Here is a 22,075-nt window from a genome sequence, read left to right as displayed (position 1 = left end):
GAGCTCTGCATGTTACCTACATGTTTCCTGGCCAAATTCAAAGTGTTGATTGTGACATTTAGAAACCTACACGGTCCTGGCATTTTTAAGGGAATGTTTCCCCCATATTTACCTGTCCCTGGAATTAGGCTAAAGTGGAAAAATGCTGCTTCAGTTGCCACCATCTTCTGGGGTAAGGTTGTCCCCTGCCAAGCATAAGGCTTTATCTAGCCTCGTTCACACATCACAGTGAGCCGAACTATAGCTTACTAGGATCACAGAAACACATAGGCACTTGCACTTTTCTCCTCACCAATATATATATATATTTTTTACTCCCATAACACACTGAAATAAGCCACGGTTTGGCTTAGCATGTAACCCGATTTTGGGCCCTTGGTTACGCTCTCTCCTTGCTAACCAGATGTTGCAGCCAAGGTTTGCTCTTGTGCTTTCAAAATGATGGCTGTATAGTTTTAATGAATGTTGCAAGCTGTTTTGCATGCCTATGACTGAAAAAGTGTGTTGTTCTAACAGCAAGTAAATAAAACAAAGTATAAGGTAAAGGTAAAGGGACCCCTGACCATTAGGTCCAGTCGTGGCCGACTCTGGGGTTGCGGCGCTCATCTCGCTTTTTGGCTGAGGGAGCTGGCGTACAGCTTCTGGGTCATGTGGCCAGCACGACTAAGCCACTTCTGGCGAACCAGAGCAGCGCACGGAAACGCCATTTACCTTCCCGCCAGAGCGGTACCTATTTATCTACTTGCACTTTGAGGTGCTTTCGAACTGCTAGGTTGGCAGGAGCAGGGACCGAGCAACGGGAGCTCACCCCGTTGCGGGGATTCAAACCGCCAACCTTCTGATCAGCAAGCCCAAGGCTCTGTGGTTTAACCCACAGTGCCATAGTTTTTCATATAATCACAGGTTGCATACATACCATACATTTAAAGCACCTCCACCCCCCAAAAATAGAATCCTGGGAACTGTTGTTTATGCCTAACAGAAATTCCCAGCACTCTTAACTATAGTTACCTTTGGGAGGAAATGTGCTTTACAGAGTTGGAAGGGTTCTCAAAGGTAAACTAGTCCAACTCTATTACTAATCATTCCCACTAGATGGTCATCCAGCCTGCTCTTTTGCATATCGTTCTGCCAAGGGGGCGGGGGGCAGATAAGACTTGTTTACATTGAAAACTTGCGCCTTCAAGTGAAACTTATGGTAAAACAAGCCACTGCTCTGAGTGGAGTATAAATCTAATATGTCAAAAATCTTCAGCGATGTTGCAGGCATGTTCTCCCCTCCCACTTCCTTCTGAGTTAAGAGACTAGGATTTGTGTGTATGTTTATTTTGTCTATTTTACCAAAGATAAATACACAAACCTGAGGTCATCCTGACAAATTCCACAGAAACAATGATTCTTTTTGCCTGCCTTCCAAATATCAATGGAATTGCCTTAAATCAAATAGGACAAAGCACGAGAGGTTGGCCCAAGAATTCTCTTGCTAAGTGTTTAACTCTTCCCAGGAAACACTATCCATGGCATTGTGTCTCCAAAAAATACAAATCCATATGTTATTGGAGTGCTGTAAATGGAAGTCATTAAACTCCTTTAGAGGTCATCTCTCACTTGCTTGGCCATCAGTGAGGGGACAGGTTGGGTAAGTTGCCACAGTCTGATTGGCTGCATAAGGAAATGTCACTTCCCAGGCCCACTGCCTCAGCCTTACTGGGTAACTTCAGAGATGGGGCTCCAGAGTCTAGCATAAAATAGGTGGAGAATCTTAAAAGTTCTACTGAAAAATGATTGTTTGTTGGAAGTGATACTTGATGGTTTGTAGATAACAGAGATCTCTGACTTCCAGTGGAGCCATAATGGGAAAAGTGGGTGAGTTGGGCCACTGATATATCAATAACTTAGTGTTGATGGCTCAAGAGCATCAAGATAGTGAAATGTTGAAATGAAATGAGTCTGGGTGTTACTGGTGTCTTATGCTATGAATCCCATTTTGCACAATGCAGACTAGGAGTCCAGGGCTGGCTGAGAGTGTTTTGTGCTCTAGAACTTGTAATTGCAAAATATACAAGGTGCAATTTGTTTTCGTATGGAGAGCTGCTCTGCTCAAAGCAGCACAAGAGTCCATATTTACTGCTTCTGCCTGGTTTGAGTGACCCTTAAATTGCAAAATCCCAGGTGTCTACCTGTATGATAGAGTTGCTCTCCCATGCTCATATTCAAGTGCAACAGATGTGTAAATTATTAAAAAATACCAGTACATCTGTACTCCATCTCCTTTAGCCTCAGTATCTATGAGGCAGTGGGGAGAGACGTAAGAACTGGAGGTGCTGATTTCATAGTCTAGCAGTTCAGATTGGGGTTAAATGTTAGAGCAAGTGTTTTCTTAAACGCCTAGGGTTAATGTAGAGTTTTTGTTTTAAAATTACGAACCTGGTAGGGGATCTTTTAGCAATAAGACATTGTAGTTGGAGTAAAGATCCCTCTAATGTTACGAAGAGGAATAATCAATTAAATACAGTATTTGAAGGTTAGAGACATCTGATGAAAAGAATGAGCAACATGTGAAGTTAAGAGTAAATGCTGTTCTTTCAATTATCACTTTTGGGGTTCTAAAAATCGGAGTTGGTGGTTTTATTTTACACTCTGAATTTCAATAATTATATTTTTTTTACTGGAATTCTTACTGTAGATTCCCCCCACCCCCAGTACATTCTGCCCACTCCTCAAAGTACATTGAGGTCCTCAAGGTAGGCTAAGACTTATCTGATTTTCTTTTTTATCCCCACTTATCTTGTCCATGATTATGTCAGGGTTGTTTCAGATGCTCAAGGAGAAAGACAACCGATTTATAAGGTGCCGAGGGTATTGTAGATAATGTAGAAAAGTAGCAGCCATCCCTACATTGCCAAAACTGTAATCTAAGAGGAGGTGCAGCTATTTTTTGGTGGTGGTGAGATGTTGCATACATTACAGGGAGGAATGAAATATACATACTGTAAAGAAGGCAACAGGAATACTGTTCAGGATTTACATACAGATTCTTAAAGATTTCTATTGCTCACCCCACAAGAACACACTTACCTCCACCTTCTGACCAATTAAGAAATAACCTCTTGAAGTATTGATAATTCATTCTCTCTTTCAACTGCTGATCTAATAATAGAAGAATACATAATTTTGAGTGAACGGACAAGGTGAAATTTTTTTGGCCTGTTTGTTTTGTGTACCTCTGGAGCTTATATCAAAGAATTATTGGTCTGCAAGGCGGTAGATGATTTTCAAACCCAGCCTCTTGCCTCAAAGCAGAAACCTTCATGCCTCAAATATATACATTACTGTAATGGCTATTAGAGATCCTGGGTTTGTTCATATTAGATTAACAATATACACAAGCATCTTATCTAGGTTCATCCTTAATTATGAGGTGGAGTGTCCAAATTAGTCTCACTTCTGTGACCTAGGAGCACCACAAGATCTCTGAGAGATGAAATTAACTGAGCAAAAAGAGTTAATTTGTGCCTTGTTAGTGAACTCCAAATAGCTGTGGATTAAATGTCAGCTGGGCTTGACCAGCTGTACTGCAGCTTTGTTGCTTAGGAGCAAACTTCAAATGTGAGTGACCCATACATTTTACTCCCTACCAAAACACACTGGCAAGTTGCCTTAGCCAACAGATCTGTGGGGTCAGGCTAACTTCTATGAAGAGATTGTGAGTTGATAGCTTAGTGATGCCAGTGTAGCCTGTATTTTTTTCATACTAGAAGCAATGAAACAATGATTGCATGTCCTGCCTACTATTTCTGTAACAGCCAGTTTATGTTTGTGAAATAAGCACAGGCCTTGTTTTAAAAACCCATCAGGAAAAAGAAGCCAGATCTATAAAGTATTTTCCAGTGGGCATCTTCACAACATGTCCATTCAGTAGTAATTGCCAGTGGGTCATTTGTGGATATAAACAAGGATTCCATCTTATTGCTGAAGTGTTATCCACAGTAAGTTTCTACGAAGCATCCCTATATGCACTTTATTTAAAAAACAATCAATCGTCTATCATATCGTTGCACTTACCTCTTTACCAAATACATACAATATGGAAAAGGCTTTATTCTGGACTTGTGCTTAAATGTTTTTGGTGTTAATTTTCATTGTATCGAAGTACTTGCTAGTTCTGTTACTAGTTCTGTTGGCTGATAGCACACCTGCTAGTTGAGAGCAGATGAAAGAAATCAGTTCAATGTCTTCCAGTGATTGCTATTTATCCCTATTTGTCCATTCTTCTTCAGTTGGGTAACTTCTGTATCTTTTTATTGTGGGCCACATTCCCTCAGGAATGTGGGCTGCATACCAGCAGTGGGTGGGGCTGGAGTCAGCACTGGGCAGGGTGAGAGCCAAAAATCGATCCCCCTTTCTCTCTTTTTGCCACCCCACTTTCTCTCTTGATTTTTCCTCTTTTTTGTGACTTTTGCTATTCTTTAGAACACAAACACTGCAAGCAAAATCCCAATCATGAAATTAGGCATTAAATATCAGCTTTATTTTTTAAAAATAAAATCAGTAGTACCTGTAGGGTTGCCATATTTTGAAGAGCAAAGAAAGAGGACACATTTGCAGACTTCTACTTTTAACTATGGATCGCTAGGATGACTCTACCCATGAAAAATAAGGCGTGTCCTGGAAAAAAGGACATATGGCAACCCTAACATTGGAGCAACTCATCCGTAAAAAGAAATGCTTTACAACAGGGGCCAGCAAACTTTTTTGTCCCTCAGACCTTGTGGAGGGTCAGACTATATTTTTGGGGGGCAGGAATGAATGAATTCCTGTGCCCCACAAATAACCCAGAGATGCATTTTAGATAAAAGGACACATTCTGCTCATGTAAAAACATGCTGATTCCTGGACCGTCCACAGGCTGGATTTAGAAGGCGACTGGGCCGGATCCGGCCCCTGGGCCTTAGTTTGCCTACCCATGCTTTACAACTTTGCATTTCAGGCATTTTAAACACCTGGGATTCCAATACTCTGGTGTGTCTTCTTGGGAAGCAAATTCCGTTGAAATTCCTGGGGCCTATTATTTCCAGGGAAATGTGTTTAAGGTGCAGATCTGACATTCTTAACCACTGAAATTAAAGGATGTAATTGGATTATGTGGTGGCAGCCATTCATCCAAGCCTGCTTTCCAGACTGTGGATACTGGGCTTTGCAGCGAACGGGGAGTATTTTGATGCATTTGCAGTTAAGTTTTAGTGGCATCAAAGCTTTGCATCCTGAGACCACATGAAAAAGGCCATGCTTTCCAAAAAGCCCAGACCTTTGGGAGCTGCCTCTCCCGCCTCTCTATCTCTTTCCTCCCATGTTCTCCTGCCGAAGTGACATCTCTTAAGTGTGCAAGTTCCTTGACTAACCCTGATTAAAGCAGCACACAAACAGATGCTTTAATCCCTCTATAGTGCTAAGTCTGTGCAAGCATAAACAAATCATGAGAGCTTTTCAAGAGGGTGCTGGTGCCCCAAGGAAGCCATTTGTCTCCAGTGCTCATTTCTTAGAGATTGTTTGTGGAAATTGGAGGGTTTCCCCACCCAGTTCCTCAGAGCTTGTTCTGATGAAAAAGACAAGCTTTGTGTTCTTCACAACCCAGTACTGCTGATTTAAAGGCTGAGACCCTCAAACATATCCGAAAGGTTAAATCTTTGATCCATTAGCTAATTTGTTAAAGGGCTGAATGGTGTCTTTTAAATTATCTGATAAGTCACTGGTACAGGACCTAATTCCAGCAAAGATGAGAACATTGCCAACACGAATGAAGCATCAGATGCATTTGAATGGTTATGAAAATCTGACACTATTGTAGATTTCTTTTAAAATACATTTTACGTAGAAGAGAAATGAAATACTCTCTCTCTCTCTCTCTCTCTCTCTCTCTCTCTCTCTCTCTCTCTCACACACACACACACACACACACACACACACACACAAAATGTTTTGTATATCCTATTGAGATAATATGTATTTTTGTACATATATATATATATATATATATATCTCATTCCATTATTTATATATATATTTCAATGGAAATTTAAAAGGGCAGATTTATATATTAAGTTAAGGGTTTGTTTATATATTAAGCTCACTGTGTGGAAATTATGTGGTTAGCCATAATGTGCAGTAGCTCTTTGCTTAAGTTGAGATGGGTTTTGGGTTTTTTTGGGGGGGGACGGGTTGTTGCTGATTAAAAGTTCAGTTTTATAGAGATGAAGGGCATTTCCAGATGGGATGTTAATATGCAGAAAAAAATGGTTATTATTCCACACTTTCTAGTGCAATTATGCTGTTAGTTTTATAACCACTAAAAGTCTGATAAGGAGAAAGTGATAAGAAACGTGGTGGGAAATTGCACTGGGAAGTGTTGCATAACAGTCACTGGGGGTATTGGGTTACCTGCACGTGAATGAATGCCAAGTAAGCAGGTGATGTCATATAACTGCCACATATGTTTTGTGCACACATATGCATGCTAAATAAACAACCACTCTGGAAGCTCCCGATCTAAAATTTGGTAACGACATGGTGAAAACCATCCTGTTGCCGTGTAATCCTGTGCATGTTTACTCCAAGTTCCACCATAATGAAATATTCTCTAGGAATTATGACTAAGGTTGCAGCTTTAGAATAGTAAGTCTACATGTACAATATGTGGAGCAATTTGGATTGGCCTCCTATAGTGACTGTGATGAATAAATTGACCCTCACCTGCTAAATGCCTCATATATCTACAAAGCAGACAAAAGTTTCTTTAGTTTCCGTCTTCCCTCATCACATTTTTTTTAATCAAATGTTCAGAATACTGTTAGGTTTGATTTGAAATTTGCAGACATTGGTTGTTGTTTTTATTTGCACCCCTGATAGATATGTCAGTTCTAGAGACACAAGGCAAGTGTTTGTTCTCCAGGGCAAGATAATGATCTGCCAAACACAAGTGGCTCTTCATCCTGCAATGAGGTGCAAAGAAGGAAGGGCATTCACTGCCCCTACAGCTAGCCTGGCTCCTAGGAACTGAAGCAGTAACAGGGGGAGAAGGCTGGACTTCATATATGTCAGAGGTGTCAAGATTAAGTTGGATTATTTATAGCTGCAGGCAGACCTGTTATGTACATTAGGCCATAGTTTCCTAGACAGTTTTTCATTTTGAGCCACATCCACTCATCACTTTCATTAAAATGGGCCAAATCTCAAGAGGATCGATTTCATCCCTACACAAGATGGTGTGCTGGTTTGCTTTTCATTTCAAACTGAATTTTTAAGAATTTGTTTAAGCTAGAATTTCAGTCCAGTGGATCATCTCCTGGCTGCGCCTGGCAGAGCAAGCATATCTATTGCATATAAAACAAATCCTGTCTACCTTTTCATGTAAATGTGATCATAGATAATTCATTTTCTTTAACTCCCTTTTCTTCTTTAAGCTAATGGAGCAGCACATATCCATGTGGACCATGTTTTCCAGATCTGCAGCAATTTTTTTTTGTAACTCTGAGTTGTTTCCTGTGAACTCTAGAATGGAAACTATTGCAAAAGGCTCCTCTTCTTTCAACCCTAAATAACATGTGTAGCAGAGAAGCATTTACTCGAAAATCTTAATAAGCAGCACAGTTAGAATAGCTTGATAAATTTTCATCTTTTTGGTAATGTAGTAACATTAGCAACTGCGTCTGCTGCGTTATGAAGTTGTTAACTTGTGTGTGTGTGTGGAGAGGATGGAGAAAGGGAAATGGTCATTTGACCAAACTCCAGGTTAATTGGCTTAGTTTTAGTAAGATAATAAGAAAGCTGCATTCCAGTAATAGGTCAGATCTACACTGCTGTTGTAACAAGGATGACTCCTTTTTTTGGCATGTGATAGAGATCTGAACCTTCCCTCTTTAGCAGCAGAGCGGAAGGTATCTCAGCAAATGAAAAGTTTGGAGTTATTTGTGGCAGAAGTTCGAGGTCCCTTTCTGAAAGATGCACTCTCTCCCAGTTTTACAGTTGCGGCTGCAGCAGCGAAGAAGCCGAGAGCAGCTCGCCAACCAGGGAATCATGCCACGTGAGTACTTTGCTTTCTCACTTTTATCTTTTATGCACTAGCAGGCCCATGCAGCCTCAGCTGAGGGTCACACTATCCACCACCAAATAAATATAATACAATTTTGCATCATTAGGGACTGTTTCTGATACTAAGAAGGGCAAAGCAGGCTTGTACACGTACACCACTTTAGCACACACAGATCTGGTGCTATGTACCTCTGCAACTCTTATGCAGGAAGGAAATATTTGTGGCAGAGAAATAACTTCTTACATAGTGCCCACCCTGAGAAGTCTGTACTGCTGCAAAAATTATTTATTTCTGGTACAATCATAAGCAGGAGATTGAATTGAGCAACTGGTCCGGCACTACAGATTGCATGGAATTTTTGCCATCACATACTCAGCTTGTTACTGCAATTACTGTTAAACTCGGGACTAGAAAATTACTTACACATGCATCCCAAAATCTAGGATTCTAATGAGCCTCACAGGAAAGGGAGTTTGGGCTTGATTATTCCTGAAGTAGACTATACTGTGTCATTTTCATAACTCATTTAGGATGTAGGGCACCTTGCAAAACCCTATGAGGCAGGTCATTGTTATTCCAATTTTTTGCAGATGGGGAAACTGAGACTGAGAGAGATAACACCTTGCCCAAGGCCACCCAGTGAGTCCATGGTCAAACTAGGATCTGAATCCAGGTCTCCCACCCCAAGCACCCACCCTCTCTCTCTCTCTGCTGGATCACACTGATTCTGAGCCACACACCGTGACTGCCTAAGCCTTTGGGTGCCGCATGTTGTAGTTGGCCTCTGCTATTGCTTTCCTCTTAAGCCACCTCCTGCAAAACATTCTACATTGTTGGCATGGAATGTCTGTCGCTTCCATACGAATGGTGCATGCAGCAGTTTGGCATTTTCATGAGGCATTTCAGTGTATGTAGTGCAGGTACAGCATGTTATGTGTGACAGAGTGGATCCACATAGACGTGTTTATTTAATACATTGCCCAAAGTTCTTGGCAGGTTTAATCCTATCCCACTATCAGAATTAACTGTCATGTTCTGCAAAAATGAGGTGTCATTGGTGTTTGCCAACTGTCAGGGGATGTTCTGACACCCCATAAAGGCTGCTAGTTTACCCCCTAAAAGGCATTTTACTCCTCAAAGAGAGGGAGAAAGAAAGTGGCAAGGGGTATGGAGGCAAGAATAGCAGCATTTGTTTAGGCGTCCGAGGCAAATGGGTTACCACCATGACTCCAGACTTTTCACCTTATTTCATCTCCCCCTCTTCCACAGTCCCAAACATCTTTCTTTCTAGGACACAGTGCTTGACCATGGGCTTCAACTAGTATGTGCTTAGGGCTATTTCAGATATGACATTTCCCTAGATGCATTTTGAAGGATATAAAAAAACGCCCAAGGACCCATGATAAATACATGCATCTCATACCTGTCTGGTGAGTTTGACAAAAAGTGCACATCTTTGCCCATTTCTCGACTGCCTTCCTAATCGGTTTATGCAAAACTTAGAAAGGGCAAGGTAATTGCCCTTAATATAATCATGCTTCCTATGTTGTAGGAAGAGATCCCATTGATTACTTTTGTTCCTGGGCATTCACATATTCATCAGTGGTAGGCAGTTAGAGAATTACACCCAACTACATCCCATTTAAGGGACACAGGTGGCGCTGTGGGTTAAAGCCTCAGCGCCTAGGACTTGCCGATCGAAAGGTCGGCGGTTCGAATCCCTGCTGCGGGGTGCGCTCCCGCTGCTCGGTCCCAGCGCCTGCCAACCTAGCAGTTCGAAAGCACTTCCGGGTGCAAGTAGATAAATAGGGACCGCTTACCAGCGGGAAGGTAAACGGCGTTTCCGTGTGCAGCTCTGGCTCGCCAGAGCAGCGATGTCACACTGGCCACGTGACCCGGAAGTGTCTCCGGACAGCGCTGGCCCCTGGCCTCTTAAGTGAGATGGGCGCACAACCCCAGAGTCTGTCAAGACTGGCCCGTACGGGCAGGGGTACCTTTACCTTTACATCCCATTTGCAGTCACTGCCCAGCAAATCCCTTGGGAATACATGATGTAACTTGATTGATACTAAGTGAGTGTGGACTTGAATAGGAGACCACTGAGAACCTCGCAAAAAATGAGGAGCAGCATATATAAATATAGCAAATAAATCACATGTTTTCTGCACATGTCCATAGTATTAGGTCTTCCAGCCCTCCTAATTTAAGGGTGGGTTTTTGTTTTGCCTTCTCCTTTGATGCCTTTTCTCACATTGACAAGGCTCATAAGCTTATATAGAAGCCTCATTGCCCAGTTCACAATTAATATAAACCACAGTTAATGGTTTGTTGTGAATGTGGAGATCACACCTGCTTTGCTTCTCCCCTATTGCAAGCATGAGCACAATCCCTGGCTTAACATTACATCTGGGGATGCTGCAGAATTCCAAGAAAAATGGAAACAGGAGTGGAAATTGCCAATGTTCACTTATTCATCCCATGTCCAAAATGGAAATCCACCTGTTGTTGCTGCTTTCAGTCCACAGATGATACATAAATTATTACTTTTCCCCACCCCTACTTGCATTGTGTTTCCTTTGCGTTGAAATGAATAGGGGGGAATAACATCACGGCAACATAATTTGCATGTAAATTACATAAGGTACATAATTTGACACAGTGGATGGAAATACAGATAAAGTGGTTTTTTTGTGGAAGGCAAAGCGCAGTGGAACATAAACAATGCTGCATGCAACAAATAGAGGTCAGAACAGAAAATGATGTTTTCTTACATCCTTAATAATATCTGAGCCAAGGATTGTGATTTGTTTCACTCAAACTAAGTTTGATTGGTGAGTCAAGAACAAACTTTGTTTGGAGTGAAACAAACTGCTATCTCCAATTCAGATGTAACACTAGGGATTATGTTTTGTTCTTCCTGCTAGGGAATGATCAAAACAGGAAGCCCCTGTGTGTTTATGTTTAAACCATTACCTGTGTTTATGGCAAAAGCATTTACTGTGGTGTGTAAATGCAGTCAGTTAGTTAGTGGTGTTAGTAGGGGTTCAGGATTTAGTCAGTTAATTGGTTAGGTTAATAGGTTTAATTTGATCAGCTGACAAGCTGCCCCCAAATTGGTATATCTACATTATCAGTTTTTAACATAAGTACTTAAAGATGTCAAGCAGCGTCCTGTCCTTCTGTGTGTGATAGAACAGGGGACAGCTCTTCAAAGATGAGGCCTCCTGTGCCACTTGTGGGCATAATTTTAAAACAAAGTATGTTTTTCTTTAGAACCATTTTTATCTCATATGCAAATGTATGCTAGTTTAATCAATAAATTAATCAATGTACCCAAACTCATATGAACAAAGATTCATATGATTGGGTCATAGACACAGGTTTTACTCATTATTGATTTGCCACTATTTATCATCGGCAAGCAAGTCACACAGCTGACAAGCCTCTCTTAACACCATGGTGGCACTCTCACTGGGACCCTTCCTCTCAAACCAGAGCATTCAAACTTCATGTCACTCTTTTAAAATCAAAATGGCTATAAACTATAAGATTTCAAATCTGTTATTTGTCTTTTAAAATTATAGCAATTTCCTGATTTCTTTTCTCTGTGAAAACAAAACACTTCCCACCCCTATGGCCAAAAGCAGTAGCCTTTTCTGGCAGGCACAATGAGAAAGTTAATTATGTTTAATTGCAATACTCATTATTCAATGCACATGCTCTTAAAAATTGTGATAACTGAAGGCTCAGGACAGGTCTGTGTTGTGGGGCAGTATCCAACTAACGTGGTCCATCAGCACAAGGATTTCCGCTTGCACATTGGGGCTTTTTCCTCCTTAGTGTCCAACTCACTCCCCAAATCTACTCTGCTGGAGAGTTTGGAGAGCCCCTAAAACAGATTTAGGAAGCACACAAGAGGGGAGAGGAGGTAAGTCCAGCTGTGCAAGTGGAAATCCTTGTTCTGTCAGAAAATATTACTCAATGCTACTTTGGATACAATCCTATGTGTGTAATTCTCCTTTCATCATTGTACTCTCACTCCAGACTTTAACTTCTAAAATTCCACTACTGCCACAACTTCCCTCATGGAAAACCAACACATTCAACCCCATATTGACATAGATTTTTTCTCAGACAACCATATGCTGTTGGTTTGTCTGCAGAATTCACATCAATCCTCTTGGCAAAGGTCCCTTTGTTTTGCGTCCATCCTTTGTCATGGATCCTACATAACTTTAGCATTCTGTAATGTGCATTAATTGAGCTGTGCAGAAGAACAACACTGGTTTTCTGCCTTGCAGATTACTTTTATCGGATGCTCTCTCAAAGCTCTTCCCACCATCCCACTAGCTGTGAACCAGGCCTCTGCACTGGTGCACCAGCTTCTCAGATTGCTCTTGCAATATCTGAAAGTAGGATGGTTTTCACCCTATGAAGTTTACCAGAATCTGTTTTACAACCGTCTTTTACCACTGAGGTGTCTCCTCTAACTTTGCCTTTGGTGCTCTGTGACACTTTTTTATTTACTCACTCACTTTAAGATTTTCTTCTTCTTTTTGTTTGGCCTTTTAGTTGCGCAGGGTTTGAGTCTTCAATAAAACAAAATATCTATCGTGCTTTAGGATCTAGTTAACTACAGGAGGCAAATAATAAATTAGCTCATCCAATTGCGTCAATGCAAAATGACTCATAACTCTGACAATAAATCCGTTTGGTGACGGGAGGTAACAACTGGCATGTGGGGACTAGAGAAGCCATTTGTTAAAAGCAGTTTGGGTTGTTTTGTTTATTTTATTTTACTGAAAAAAGAGGGTTTTTAAATAAATAAAAATCACACAATATATAATTCTCTTGGCCTTTGATTTTCCTGTCCCACAGTTTGACTGTGCTCCCAGTCACATTTTGTGCAAAGAAAACAAACAAACAATAATTTGACACTTATTAAAATGGAGATGAGAATTGTTTCCGCAATCTTTATTTTTGGATTCTGGACAACTTTCACTGTATAAATAACTAGGCTACAATTCAGCCATGAGATAAAGAGCTTTTGCGCAGCTTTGGGAAGAGCGATGCTTTCCTCTCATGCCCTTAACCCATGACACAGAAGAAATAGCAAGACCCAGAAATGGTTCAGAGAGTGAGACCCAAATGAGCTGGGAACTGTGTGCCAAGTCATCTTCACGAAGCCTGTGAACACACTGGGACAGCCTCCCCCTTAGTGATAAGAGTACAACGAAGTACAAATTTCCTAGTCAGTGAGAACTAGCCAACACTGATGGTAGGGAGAGGGGGAAAAGGCTCCATGATGAGACTATGCAGATAGGAAAAGGCTGGACTGCCAGTTGGGGAGTGGAGTTCAAGGAGCAGGTTTTGCCCCTACCTTTTCCTTGCTGCCATTTATTCCTGTAGGACAAATACAGAGTTGTGATTCAATCCTAACAGCATGTTTATCACTGGAGGGCGTTAAGATATGGTGGAGGAGGCGACCCTCTTTTTTTTATCTCGATGGAACTGCAATCTGAAGAAACAAATATGTCCTCCAAACATATGTGGTTCAGAACACAGAGCAGGCACTGGTGGAGAGTATCAGAATTTACTGGAGCATTCTGCTCACTCTCTTATATCGAGAAAGAGATTTTGCCAATGGATGAAGGAAGGAGAGCTCATTGTTGAAAAGAATGTGTGACAGAATGGAGCAATTTATCCTTCTTGCTGATTTTGTATGTGCTGCTGACACCCATGTGATACAATGAGACTCAGACTCTCAGTTTTATTAGCGGGTCTCCTCTGGACATTAATCTCACTGGTGGCCCTCTCCATAACTAGATCCTTCCTCCCCGACTGATCACTTTAGCTGGAAGTCAACTCCACTGAAACCAAGCTCCCCAAATGCGTCTAGGATTAATGTGCAAGGCTCTGTCTCTTGAGCTTCTCACCCAATGTGTTTGGATACTGGACAGGCTGCACTTTACCGCCAGGCCACTCACCTCCCTCTAAGATGCCTTAAAAAAGATGGCTGTCTCCAAACAACTCTCAGCTCTCCCCCTGCTTTAGTTACCATCTGTGTCTTTGCTCCTCTCTGCCTCGTTTCCACTGCCACAGCCTGGCCTGGGAATGTCTGTGGTTAATCCTCATCCATTTTCATTTGATGCAATAAAGGGGCTGGCTGATTTGTGTGGCTAATTTTGTTGAACTTTGTTACAATGGCACAATGCTGAAAATGTACTTGTTGCTCGCTGTGCTCATTGTGCTTTTGTCTGTTTCTGATTGCAGCGCTGAAAAACCCCTCTCCCTTCCATGAGCAAAAGAAGAGCTTGGAGAGAGCCAAGGTAACCCTGGGTAGGCATCAGAGGGGGTGGCTGGAGATGGCATCATGCAGGTTAACTAGCTGCTGAGAAGGTTGTGGCCATGTGCAGGAATGTGAGTGGAATGTTGGAAAATCACTGGATTCATTTCTGCAGATACTACTATACCTTTAGAACACCTTTACAGGGCTCTAAACTTAATTGGCACATGTCCCATGAGAAAGTGGCTTTGTGGGAGATATATATATATCTCCCCAGTAGGAAACCTTGTGCCTGATGTCTGCAGTACACCATATTGCCCTTCTCTTCTTGTGACACTGCAGAGTGCTTTTGGGCTGTTCTTAACCTGTACTCTTGTCTCTTGCTGGCACCAGTTATCAAGCAGAGTTTAGGCGCTGTTAATTAAAGCTAATGAGAAAGATAAGATTAAGAGGCAGTCCCCCCCCCCACCTACCCCACTAGTGGAAGAGCTGGTGATCTGGTCTTATTTAGAGAAAGTACAAGATATTCTCAAGCTTTCCCTGCTGCAAGTCTCCAGCCAAGGCTCTTACTAGAGGTGTAGCGGGGGGGGGGGGGGTAGAAATTTGATTCCGTTTACATTTAAAGACGAACCTACCTAATTTGCAATTTCAGAAATAATACGCCATCCTTCAAAATTTGTGTTTTTTGCAGTTTGGCAAAGGGGGAAATTGGGGAACTGTCTGCTTAGAGAAGCCTTTTCCAAGACTGATAGCAGTTCTCTTATATAAAGAATACAATCCATATATAGAGAGGCCTATAGCTCATTCATAAAGCTGGTATTTTGCACGGATGACGACCCGGGTCCAATGACACCAGCAGCAAGATTGGTAAAGAGATATGGAGATATGCTGCTAGTTACAATAGACAATGCTGGGCTAGATGGACAATAGTATATGGTAACTTTGTAATGTCCTAGAAACTATGACTTGATTTGCTCAGAATTTTTATTAGTAGTAGTAGTTGCCGTCTGTTAATTTGTCCCATTTAATGGGAACTTGTGGTGCACTTTATCCTTTATTTCCTCTGTTTATGGCATAGGAGTTAATATGTAGAGGAAATTTAGGTCAGGAAGCCAAACAAGTGAATCCTTTTATAGTTCTACGATTCTGTGTACATATATATTAACTTACTTTCAAAACTCTTGATGAAATTTATGTATAGGCATTTATCAAAAACCTGCACACATGTAGAAGATGCCTATGTTACATTACTGTATATGAGTGTCCTGCAAAAATTCAAGACCAACGTAAGGAAGGATGTATAGCCCCCTGTGAAAAATAAATGTGCTCAGAACACTTCAAGAAGTCTGAAGTATCTTAGAAGTACCCTATATTTCAATGTTCAGGCATAGGTTAATATCTCACAGTCTCCCTTCAAAGGCTTCTACTGGCCGATTGCCTGGAAGAAAAAAGGATTATATGAGTCAAAAGCCCTAAACTACATTCGTTTAGGGAGAAGTAGAACCAAAAATATATTCTAAGCCTTTATTCAGCTGGGGAGGGGCCTGGGGGCTGGCAGGGGGAAGCAACATTGGAATACTTCACAGCTAGTTTGGTTGAGAGGGACTGATGGGAAGCCTACTTGAAAATCTTTGTTCACACATAACATGAAACTACACCAATTTAATTGCGGTGGATTTTAAATACCTATTAGCTAAAACACAACAGAGCTGCTGTTAGATGAGTTCTAGTGAAGTAAATAAATTTACTTTGATACAGCTGGGTACTTAGGGCTGAATTTTACACTTGTTTAAGATCTGTGCCGTAAGCTAAACTGAAATTGTGCTGCATATAGTGCATATTAAAAGTTGGTGTAGTATTATGATTCCTTTGTGCCAATTATAAGTTACTTGCATTCTGGGAAACCTGCCAAAAGTTCGGGTTTGGACAAATGGAGCTCTTCAAAGATCCAAGTCCTAGCCTACAGACATTCAGTATCCAGACAAAAAGTTGTGGGATAATTATAGAATTGGAAGGGACCCTGAGGGTCATCTAGTCCAGGGGTCTGCAACCCGCGGCTCCGGAGCCGCATGTGGCTCTTTTACACCTTTGCCGCAGCTCCAGGGCGGATACTAGCGAGGGTAGGAAGCGCATTGTGTGCCCCGACACTCCCCACTGTGGCGGGCACTGTACTGGCTGTGACGTTGCATGGGGGCGGTGCGTGCGTTAGTCACGCACCGTCCCAACGTCACCTTCTCACCCGCCCACCCGCTACATTGTAAGGGGCATGTACCTGGTCACTGTTTTGAAGGGGAGTGAAGAACACACACACACACAAAGGTAACTTGTTAATTTAACGTTTATTTCTATGAGGAGGAGTAATTCTGAGGGGTCAAACAAAGAAATAATAAAAAGTGACAAAAATGTTATTTTTATAATGACGAGTTTTGCAGCTCCCAGTTTTTTTCCTTCGGAAACGGGTCCAAGTGGCTCTTTTTGTCTTAAAGGTTGCAGACCCCTGATCTAGTCCAACCCCTGCAATCTCAACTGAAGCATGCAGATGGCTTCTGCTTAGTCGGTTCCACTGTCAAACAGCTCTTGCCATCAGAAAATTATTCCCGATGTTGAGCTGAAATCTCTTTTCCTGTAACTTGAATCTTTTGGTGTGGGTCCTACCAGAGAAGAACAAATGTTAACTAAAATGAACGTCAGTTAGACCAAGTCTGACTGAATCCTTTTAAAGAAGCATTGCCTAATGCACTTTAAATCAAGCTAGTGAGGTAATGATCTCTGTTCTTATGTTCTGTAGACTGAAGATTATTTAAAGCACAAGACCCGAAACAGACCTGAGCGCTCAGAACTGGTTGATATGCACATTTTACAGGGTAAGATTGAACGAATAAGTTTAAGATCTTGCTATTAGCATACAAAGTCCTTAATAACCAGATTATCTTTGGGACCACCTAATCTTGTATATCCCTACCCAGTCACTTCAATCCCTGGGGGAGACACTCTTAAAGGTGCTGCTTACTCCTGATGTTCATCTTATGTCTGCAAAAACCCAGGGCTTTCAGTATTACATCACATGCCCTTTGGAATGAGCTCCTGGTAAGGCAGGCACCTAAAGTGTTGCTATTTCCGGTATCTACTTAAAACACATTTGTTTACTCAAGGGTGATCCAGTTTAGTAGTGTATATTTCTGATTTACTAATTTGTTGGTGAAATTTTGTTGTTAGCAGTGTATATTATTGATGATTTTATGGGGATCATGACCTTGAGGTTTCTTTTTACATGTTTGGAAGTATAGAAATACACCACCAAATTGCAAATGAGCTGTTCTATGTTAATAGATAGTCTAGACTTCCGCAAGAGTTTTGGACAACTCCCATCATCCCTGACCATTGACGATGTGGTCTGGGGCTGATGGGAATTGTAGTCCAAATCCTCTAGCGGGCACCAGGTTGTGGGAGACTGCCTTAGATGTTTTGGACTTCTTGTAGTTGTGGCAAGCCAACAGCAGAAGACACTTCTGCCATGTTCTGAGTAAGCCTCAGTGTCTTTTGATCCCTCTTCAGGAAAGGTATAAAAGCACCTTTTATTGCCCTAATCTAGGCCTTCTTGGTAGCAATCTCCTGCTTATGGAATGCTTATGAATTATTTTAGGTTTTAAAACTTTTCTAAAATGTTTGTAATCTTTGTTAGTTTGCCACCTTGGGTTCCTTCAGGGTGGGGACAAGAATAAACATTGAACTGATTTATGATGATGTTTGCATGTTATTCTATAAACAAATCTGGGGTGGGTTTTATTTGAGCCTGGCTGGGGCAATTGCTGCCCCAGCATGTATGGCACACACTATACAACTGGGGGAAAATGCACATCTCATGAAGCAAGTTATTCCCTCTTTTAGATACTGCTTCTTGCAATTCTCATTTAGCTCTTGAAACCAAGTTTTTACTGGGCTTGCAGAAATGACTTTCCTGCATAGGATTCCATGCCCAGCATTACATTTGAAGGATTGTTTGCTCGTGTGCTACCCACTCCCCAGCAAACTGTGGCTCAGCCATGCTGGTATGCAGACGCACATAAAGGGTGTGGTGCACTGGGTGAGAACCTTGGAATTATTTTGTTTGGTTACAGGGAACTATGTACAGGTAATACTTTTTGTGTATCTTGAGCATTGTTAAAATTGACTGCATATCATATCAGCAGTGAGAAAAGCTTATCTACAAGCACACCTGTCATCATTGCACTCTGTGGCTAGTTGTGGTTAAAGTAAAGGTAAAGGACCCCTGACAGTTAAGTCCAGTTGCAGGCGACTGTGGGGTTGCGGCGCTCATCTCGCTTGACAGGCCAAGGGAGCTGGCGTTCATCTGCAGACAGTTTTTTCTGGGTCATGTGGCCAGCATGACTAAGCCGCTTCTGGCGCAACAGAACACCGAAACCAGAGCAGCGCACAGAAACGCTGTTTACCTTCCCACTGGAGCGGTACCTATTTATCTACTTGCACTGGCATGCTTTCGAACTGCTAGGTTGGCAGGAGCTGGGACAGAGCAACAGGAGCTCGCCCCATTGCGGGGATTCAAACTGCCGACCTTCTGATTGGCAAGCCACAGTTGTTTTATGGTTCAAGAGAAATGCTTTGTGTTACAGCTACACTCAGGTTCTAATTACTGGGAAAGAACTGACATAGAATTTATCCTGTGTTTCTTAGAAGTGATAAAAGGAAAGGAGCTGTGGCACAGGCTGGTTATTTTGTGGAATAATTTATATTTTTACCATTTGGCTTTACAGATTCAGCCACAGAAGGGTCTGTCCAGGCTACTCAGATGAAACTGAAAAGAGCCCGTCTTGCAGACAATCTAAATGAGAAAATTGCTCTTAGGCCAGGTCCTCTGGAGCTGGTGGAGAAGAATATCATTCCTGTTGACTCAGCTGTGAAAGAAGCCATCAAAGGTAATACCAGAAAAGGCACCTCTGGTGCTATAGCAACACCCATGCACAGTAGGCTATACAAAAGACTCGCTGTGGAGAGGGTCCCTTGCAATGTGATGTAGGGTTCTTGATGTTTTCTCCATGGGAATGCCCTTGGAATAATTCCCATAAGAGAGTACAGATCCATGTTGAAGAGCTAGCAGGATTCTAGCACCCTAGAATGGTTCCTTCATTCCTGCCCTCTTCAAATCCCTCTTCACTAGCAGAGTAGGAAGAAACTTGATCAAAGCCAGACATGTCCCTGGAAAGATTACAGCGTGTAGCAGGAATCTTCCTTCCTTCCACTGCCTACTCTCTGTCTTCCAGCCTTGCAGGGGCTTTTGTGATAGAGCCTGTCTTTCCCAGCACTTTACTTATCAGCAAAAGCCAAGGGTCAAGCGCTTTTGCCTGCTAGTTTGCGGGATATTGCACAGGAACACTTTCCAGAACCCACTGAGCACGCTGAGTGGCAGAGAAGCATCATCTGGCATAAGCCACATTGATTTGCGTAGAAGCACAATGGGTCGCATCTTTGCAGCATTTCTCAAAGGAGGTTGTAGGATGAAAAAACCATGCAAGCTATTGATTTGGTGAATTGTTTGGGGGCACATTCTTGATGAGTTTCTTGGAGTATTCTCACCATGGTGCACAAGCAGCATTTGACCCCCCCCCCAATATTTTTTTTTGTGGGCTTCCAAGACACACACACACACACACACACACACACACACACACATCAATTGTCTTTTTTAAAAATTGACTGCTCCTATTTCCCCACTCCCACAAATTCCCAGCTGTGACTCCAGAATGTCAAAAAGGTTTTTTTGTAACCCCAACCTCCAAGACTCTTAAAATGTGCCCTATATATTTTTTAAAATAGAATGACCTTGCCCACTTTTACACTTTGGCCACATCCACTTTGAAATGTGCATTTAAAAACAAATTTGCATTTTTAAACGAATAATGTGAACTAATACAGAGACGATGCAATTTGAAATGGGATAACGATTGCATTCTGCAGAGTTGTGAAATTTTGGGATAAAAACAAGAGCCTTCTAATGATGCTATCCTTGAAGGTTCTGGATTTATTAAAGATCTGCTATCTTGCAGGGGGGAGGGTCTGAAGACTGATGGGTGCAAGCTGTGGTACATATAATATAGTGCCTCAAACAAAATCATGAACATCTTCAAAAACAGTTGAAAAGAAAGAAGATCCTCATTTTTTTAAAAAAACAAAACCCAGTAAAATAATAACAATCCTGAAAATGTGTGTTCCACGGAGAATCAGAACCTCATGGGAAATCAGATAGTTCCAGTAACCAATGTTTGAGAATTATTTATTTATTTAAAGCATTTGTAATCCCGTTCTGCAGCTGAAAATGATTCCGGAGCAGCTTATAGAGCAATTAAGAAACATGGGAACCCTCAGGCTTCTGATCTAAAATGCAGAACTCAAAAGGAGGAAAGGATGGAGTGAGGAGAGGGAAAGCAAGCTGAAGCAGCAGTTCTTAAACTTACAAAATGTTCACAAGGGCCAGCTGGTTCACAAGGGCCAGTTCAGGGAGAGGAGTCAAGGAGCTAGTCCCTCTCAATAGTCATGCTTCCCATCTCTCCGTCTGATGCACTCGGGTGGGATGACTGCTCCCAGGATGATGGAGAAAGGCCTGGTGGAGCTGGACCTTCAACAGAGCCAGTGGAACCAATTGCTGAATTCAGATTTTATTAGCACACCATTTACATGTTATCGAACCACTGCTTCATTAGTGGTTTTCTATAATAGTTCTCAGTTGAATGTTTGTCAACCATACTGAATTTGCTGCTTTGGTACTTGCCTTTGAGCACAAATAAATCACAGCTTTACCTACCTGACAGGAACAAGAAAGTGTACATCTGTGAATACTGTAGTGTGTTAAGATCACTTGTTTGCTTTGCCACATGTACACTTGTTAAAAACTTACTGCCATTCAGAATCATCTATCACTGAGTCTTTTTCTTCCTTCCTGCCACAGGTAACCAAGCAAACTTCTCTAAATCCTCAGATGCTTTTGCTTTTGAAGAAGATAGCAGCAATGATGGGCTGTCCCCAGAACAGATCAGAAGCGAGGATTCCCAGGGATCCACAGAATCAGCAGCCGGAATCAAAATTTCAGAAGCAACGTTACCCACAATGTCAGGGACAACTCAGGTAAAACGGTATTTCTTACTTTTGGACAGGTCAGAAAACATGCGCTTGGATTCAGCACAGTGAGTGTGCTTCCAAATCAGTCCCTCTGCTATAAACTTTTTACGTTTGTCTTCACCCCCCGTCAGCATCCAGTACTGGACAATGAGTACAAGAGCTTCTATTAGGAAAAAATGTCTGATGCCAGAGGAAGCATATTCCTCTCCTCGGGGCTGGAATAAGAACTCGTTGTGGGTAAAAAGATGCAATGCATGCCAAGATCTCTCTGAGGGCACTGTAGCCTATGGAGGAAGCCAGCTGTAAGGTCAGCCTCTGGTGGTTACATAAAACATGGGGGTGTCCTGCAAAGGATCCTGAGCCACTGTTAACCTGAACACGACATATTCTTGGCTTGGAGTGCCCTCCTCCATTCCGGCAGTTTTGTTACACAGTGTACTTGGCATGGGGCACCTCCATTTTCCAAGCACTTATGGCACAGAGCCCAACGATTCGTCCATTTGGTTTCCCTAATAACACTAGCCTGATAAATGCGATTGGTCTCAGCTGTGTAGAAATGCCATGGCAGG

At 42.0% G+C, this 22,075-nt stretch overlaps 1 protein-coding gene across 7 annotated transcripts in view; it reads left to right on the top strand.

Annotated features, from left to right (window-relative positions):
• MYOCD (myocardin) overlaps positions 1–22,075 on the top strand; it is a 207,655-nt gene that overhangs the window by 172,971 nt on the left and 12,609 nt on the right. For 3 of the 7 annotated variants that reach the window (XM_081895051.1, XM_081895053.1, XM_081895054.1), the window contains exons 2-7: positions 8,015–8,080; positions 8,680–8,728; positions 14,363–14,418; positions 17,164–17,239; positions 19,148–19,309; positions 21,337–21,512. In XM_081895051.1, the coding sequence (XP_081751177.1) occupies positions 8,015–8,080; positions 8,680–8,728; positions 14,363–14,418; positions 17,164–17,239; positions 19,148–19,309; positions 21,337–21,512 (585 nt within the window). The other 4 variants (XM_081895049.1, XM_081895052.1, XM_081895050.1 and 1 more) reach the window with 2 other exon arrangements.

This window comes from Podarcis melisellensis (genome assembly GCF_964234715.1).
Source record: "Podarcis melisellensis genome assembly, chromosome: 2".
In the NCBI taxonomy this organism is placed as follows: domain Eukaryota; kingdom Metazoa; phylum Chordata; class Lepidosauria; order Squamata; family Lacertidae; genus Podarcis; species Podarcis melisellensis.
This window is presented reverse-complemented; position numbering and strand designations above follow the sequence as displayed.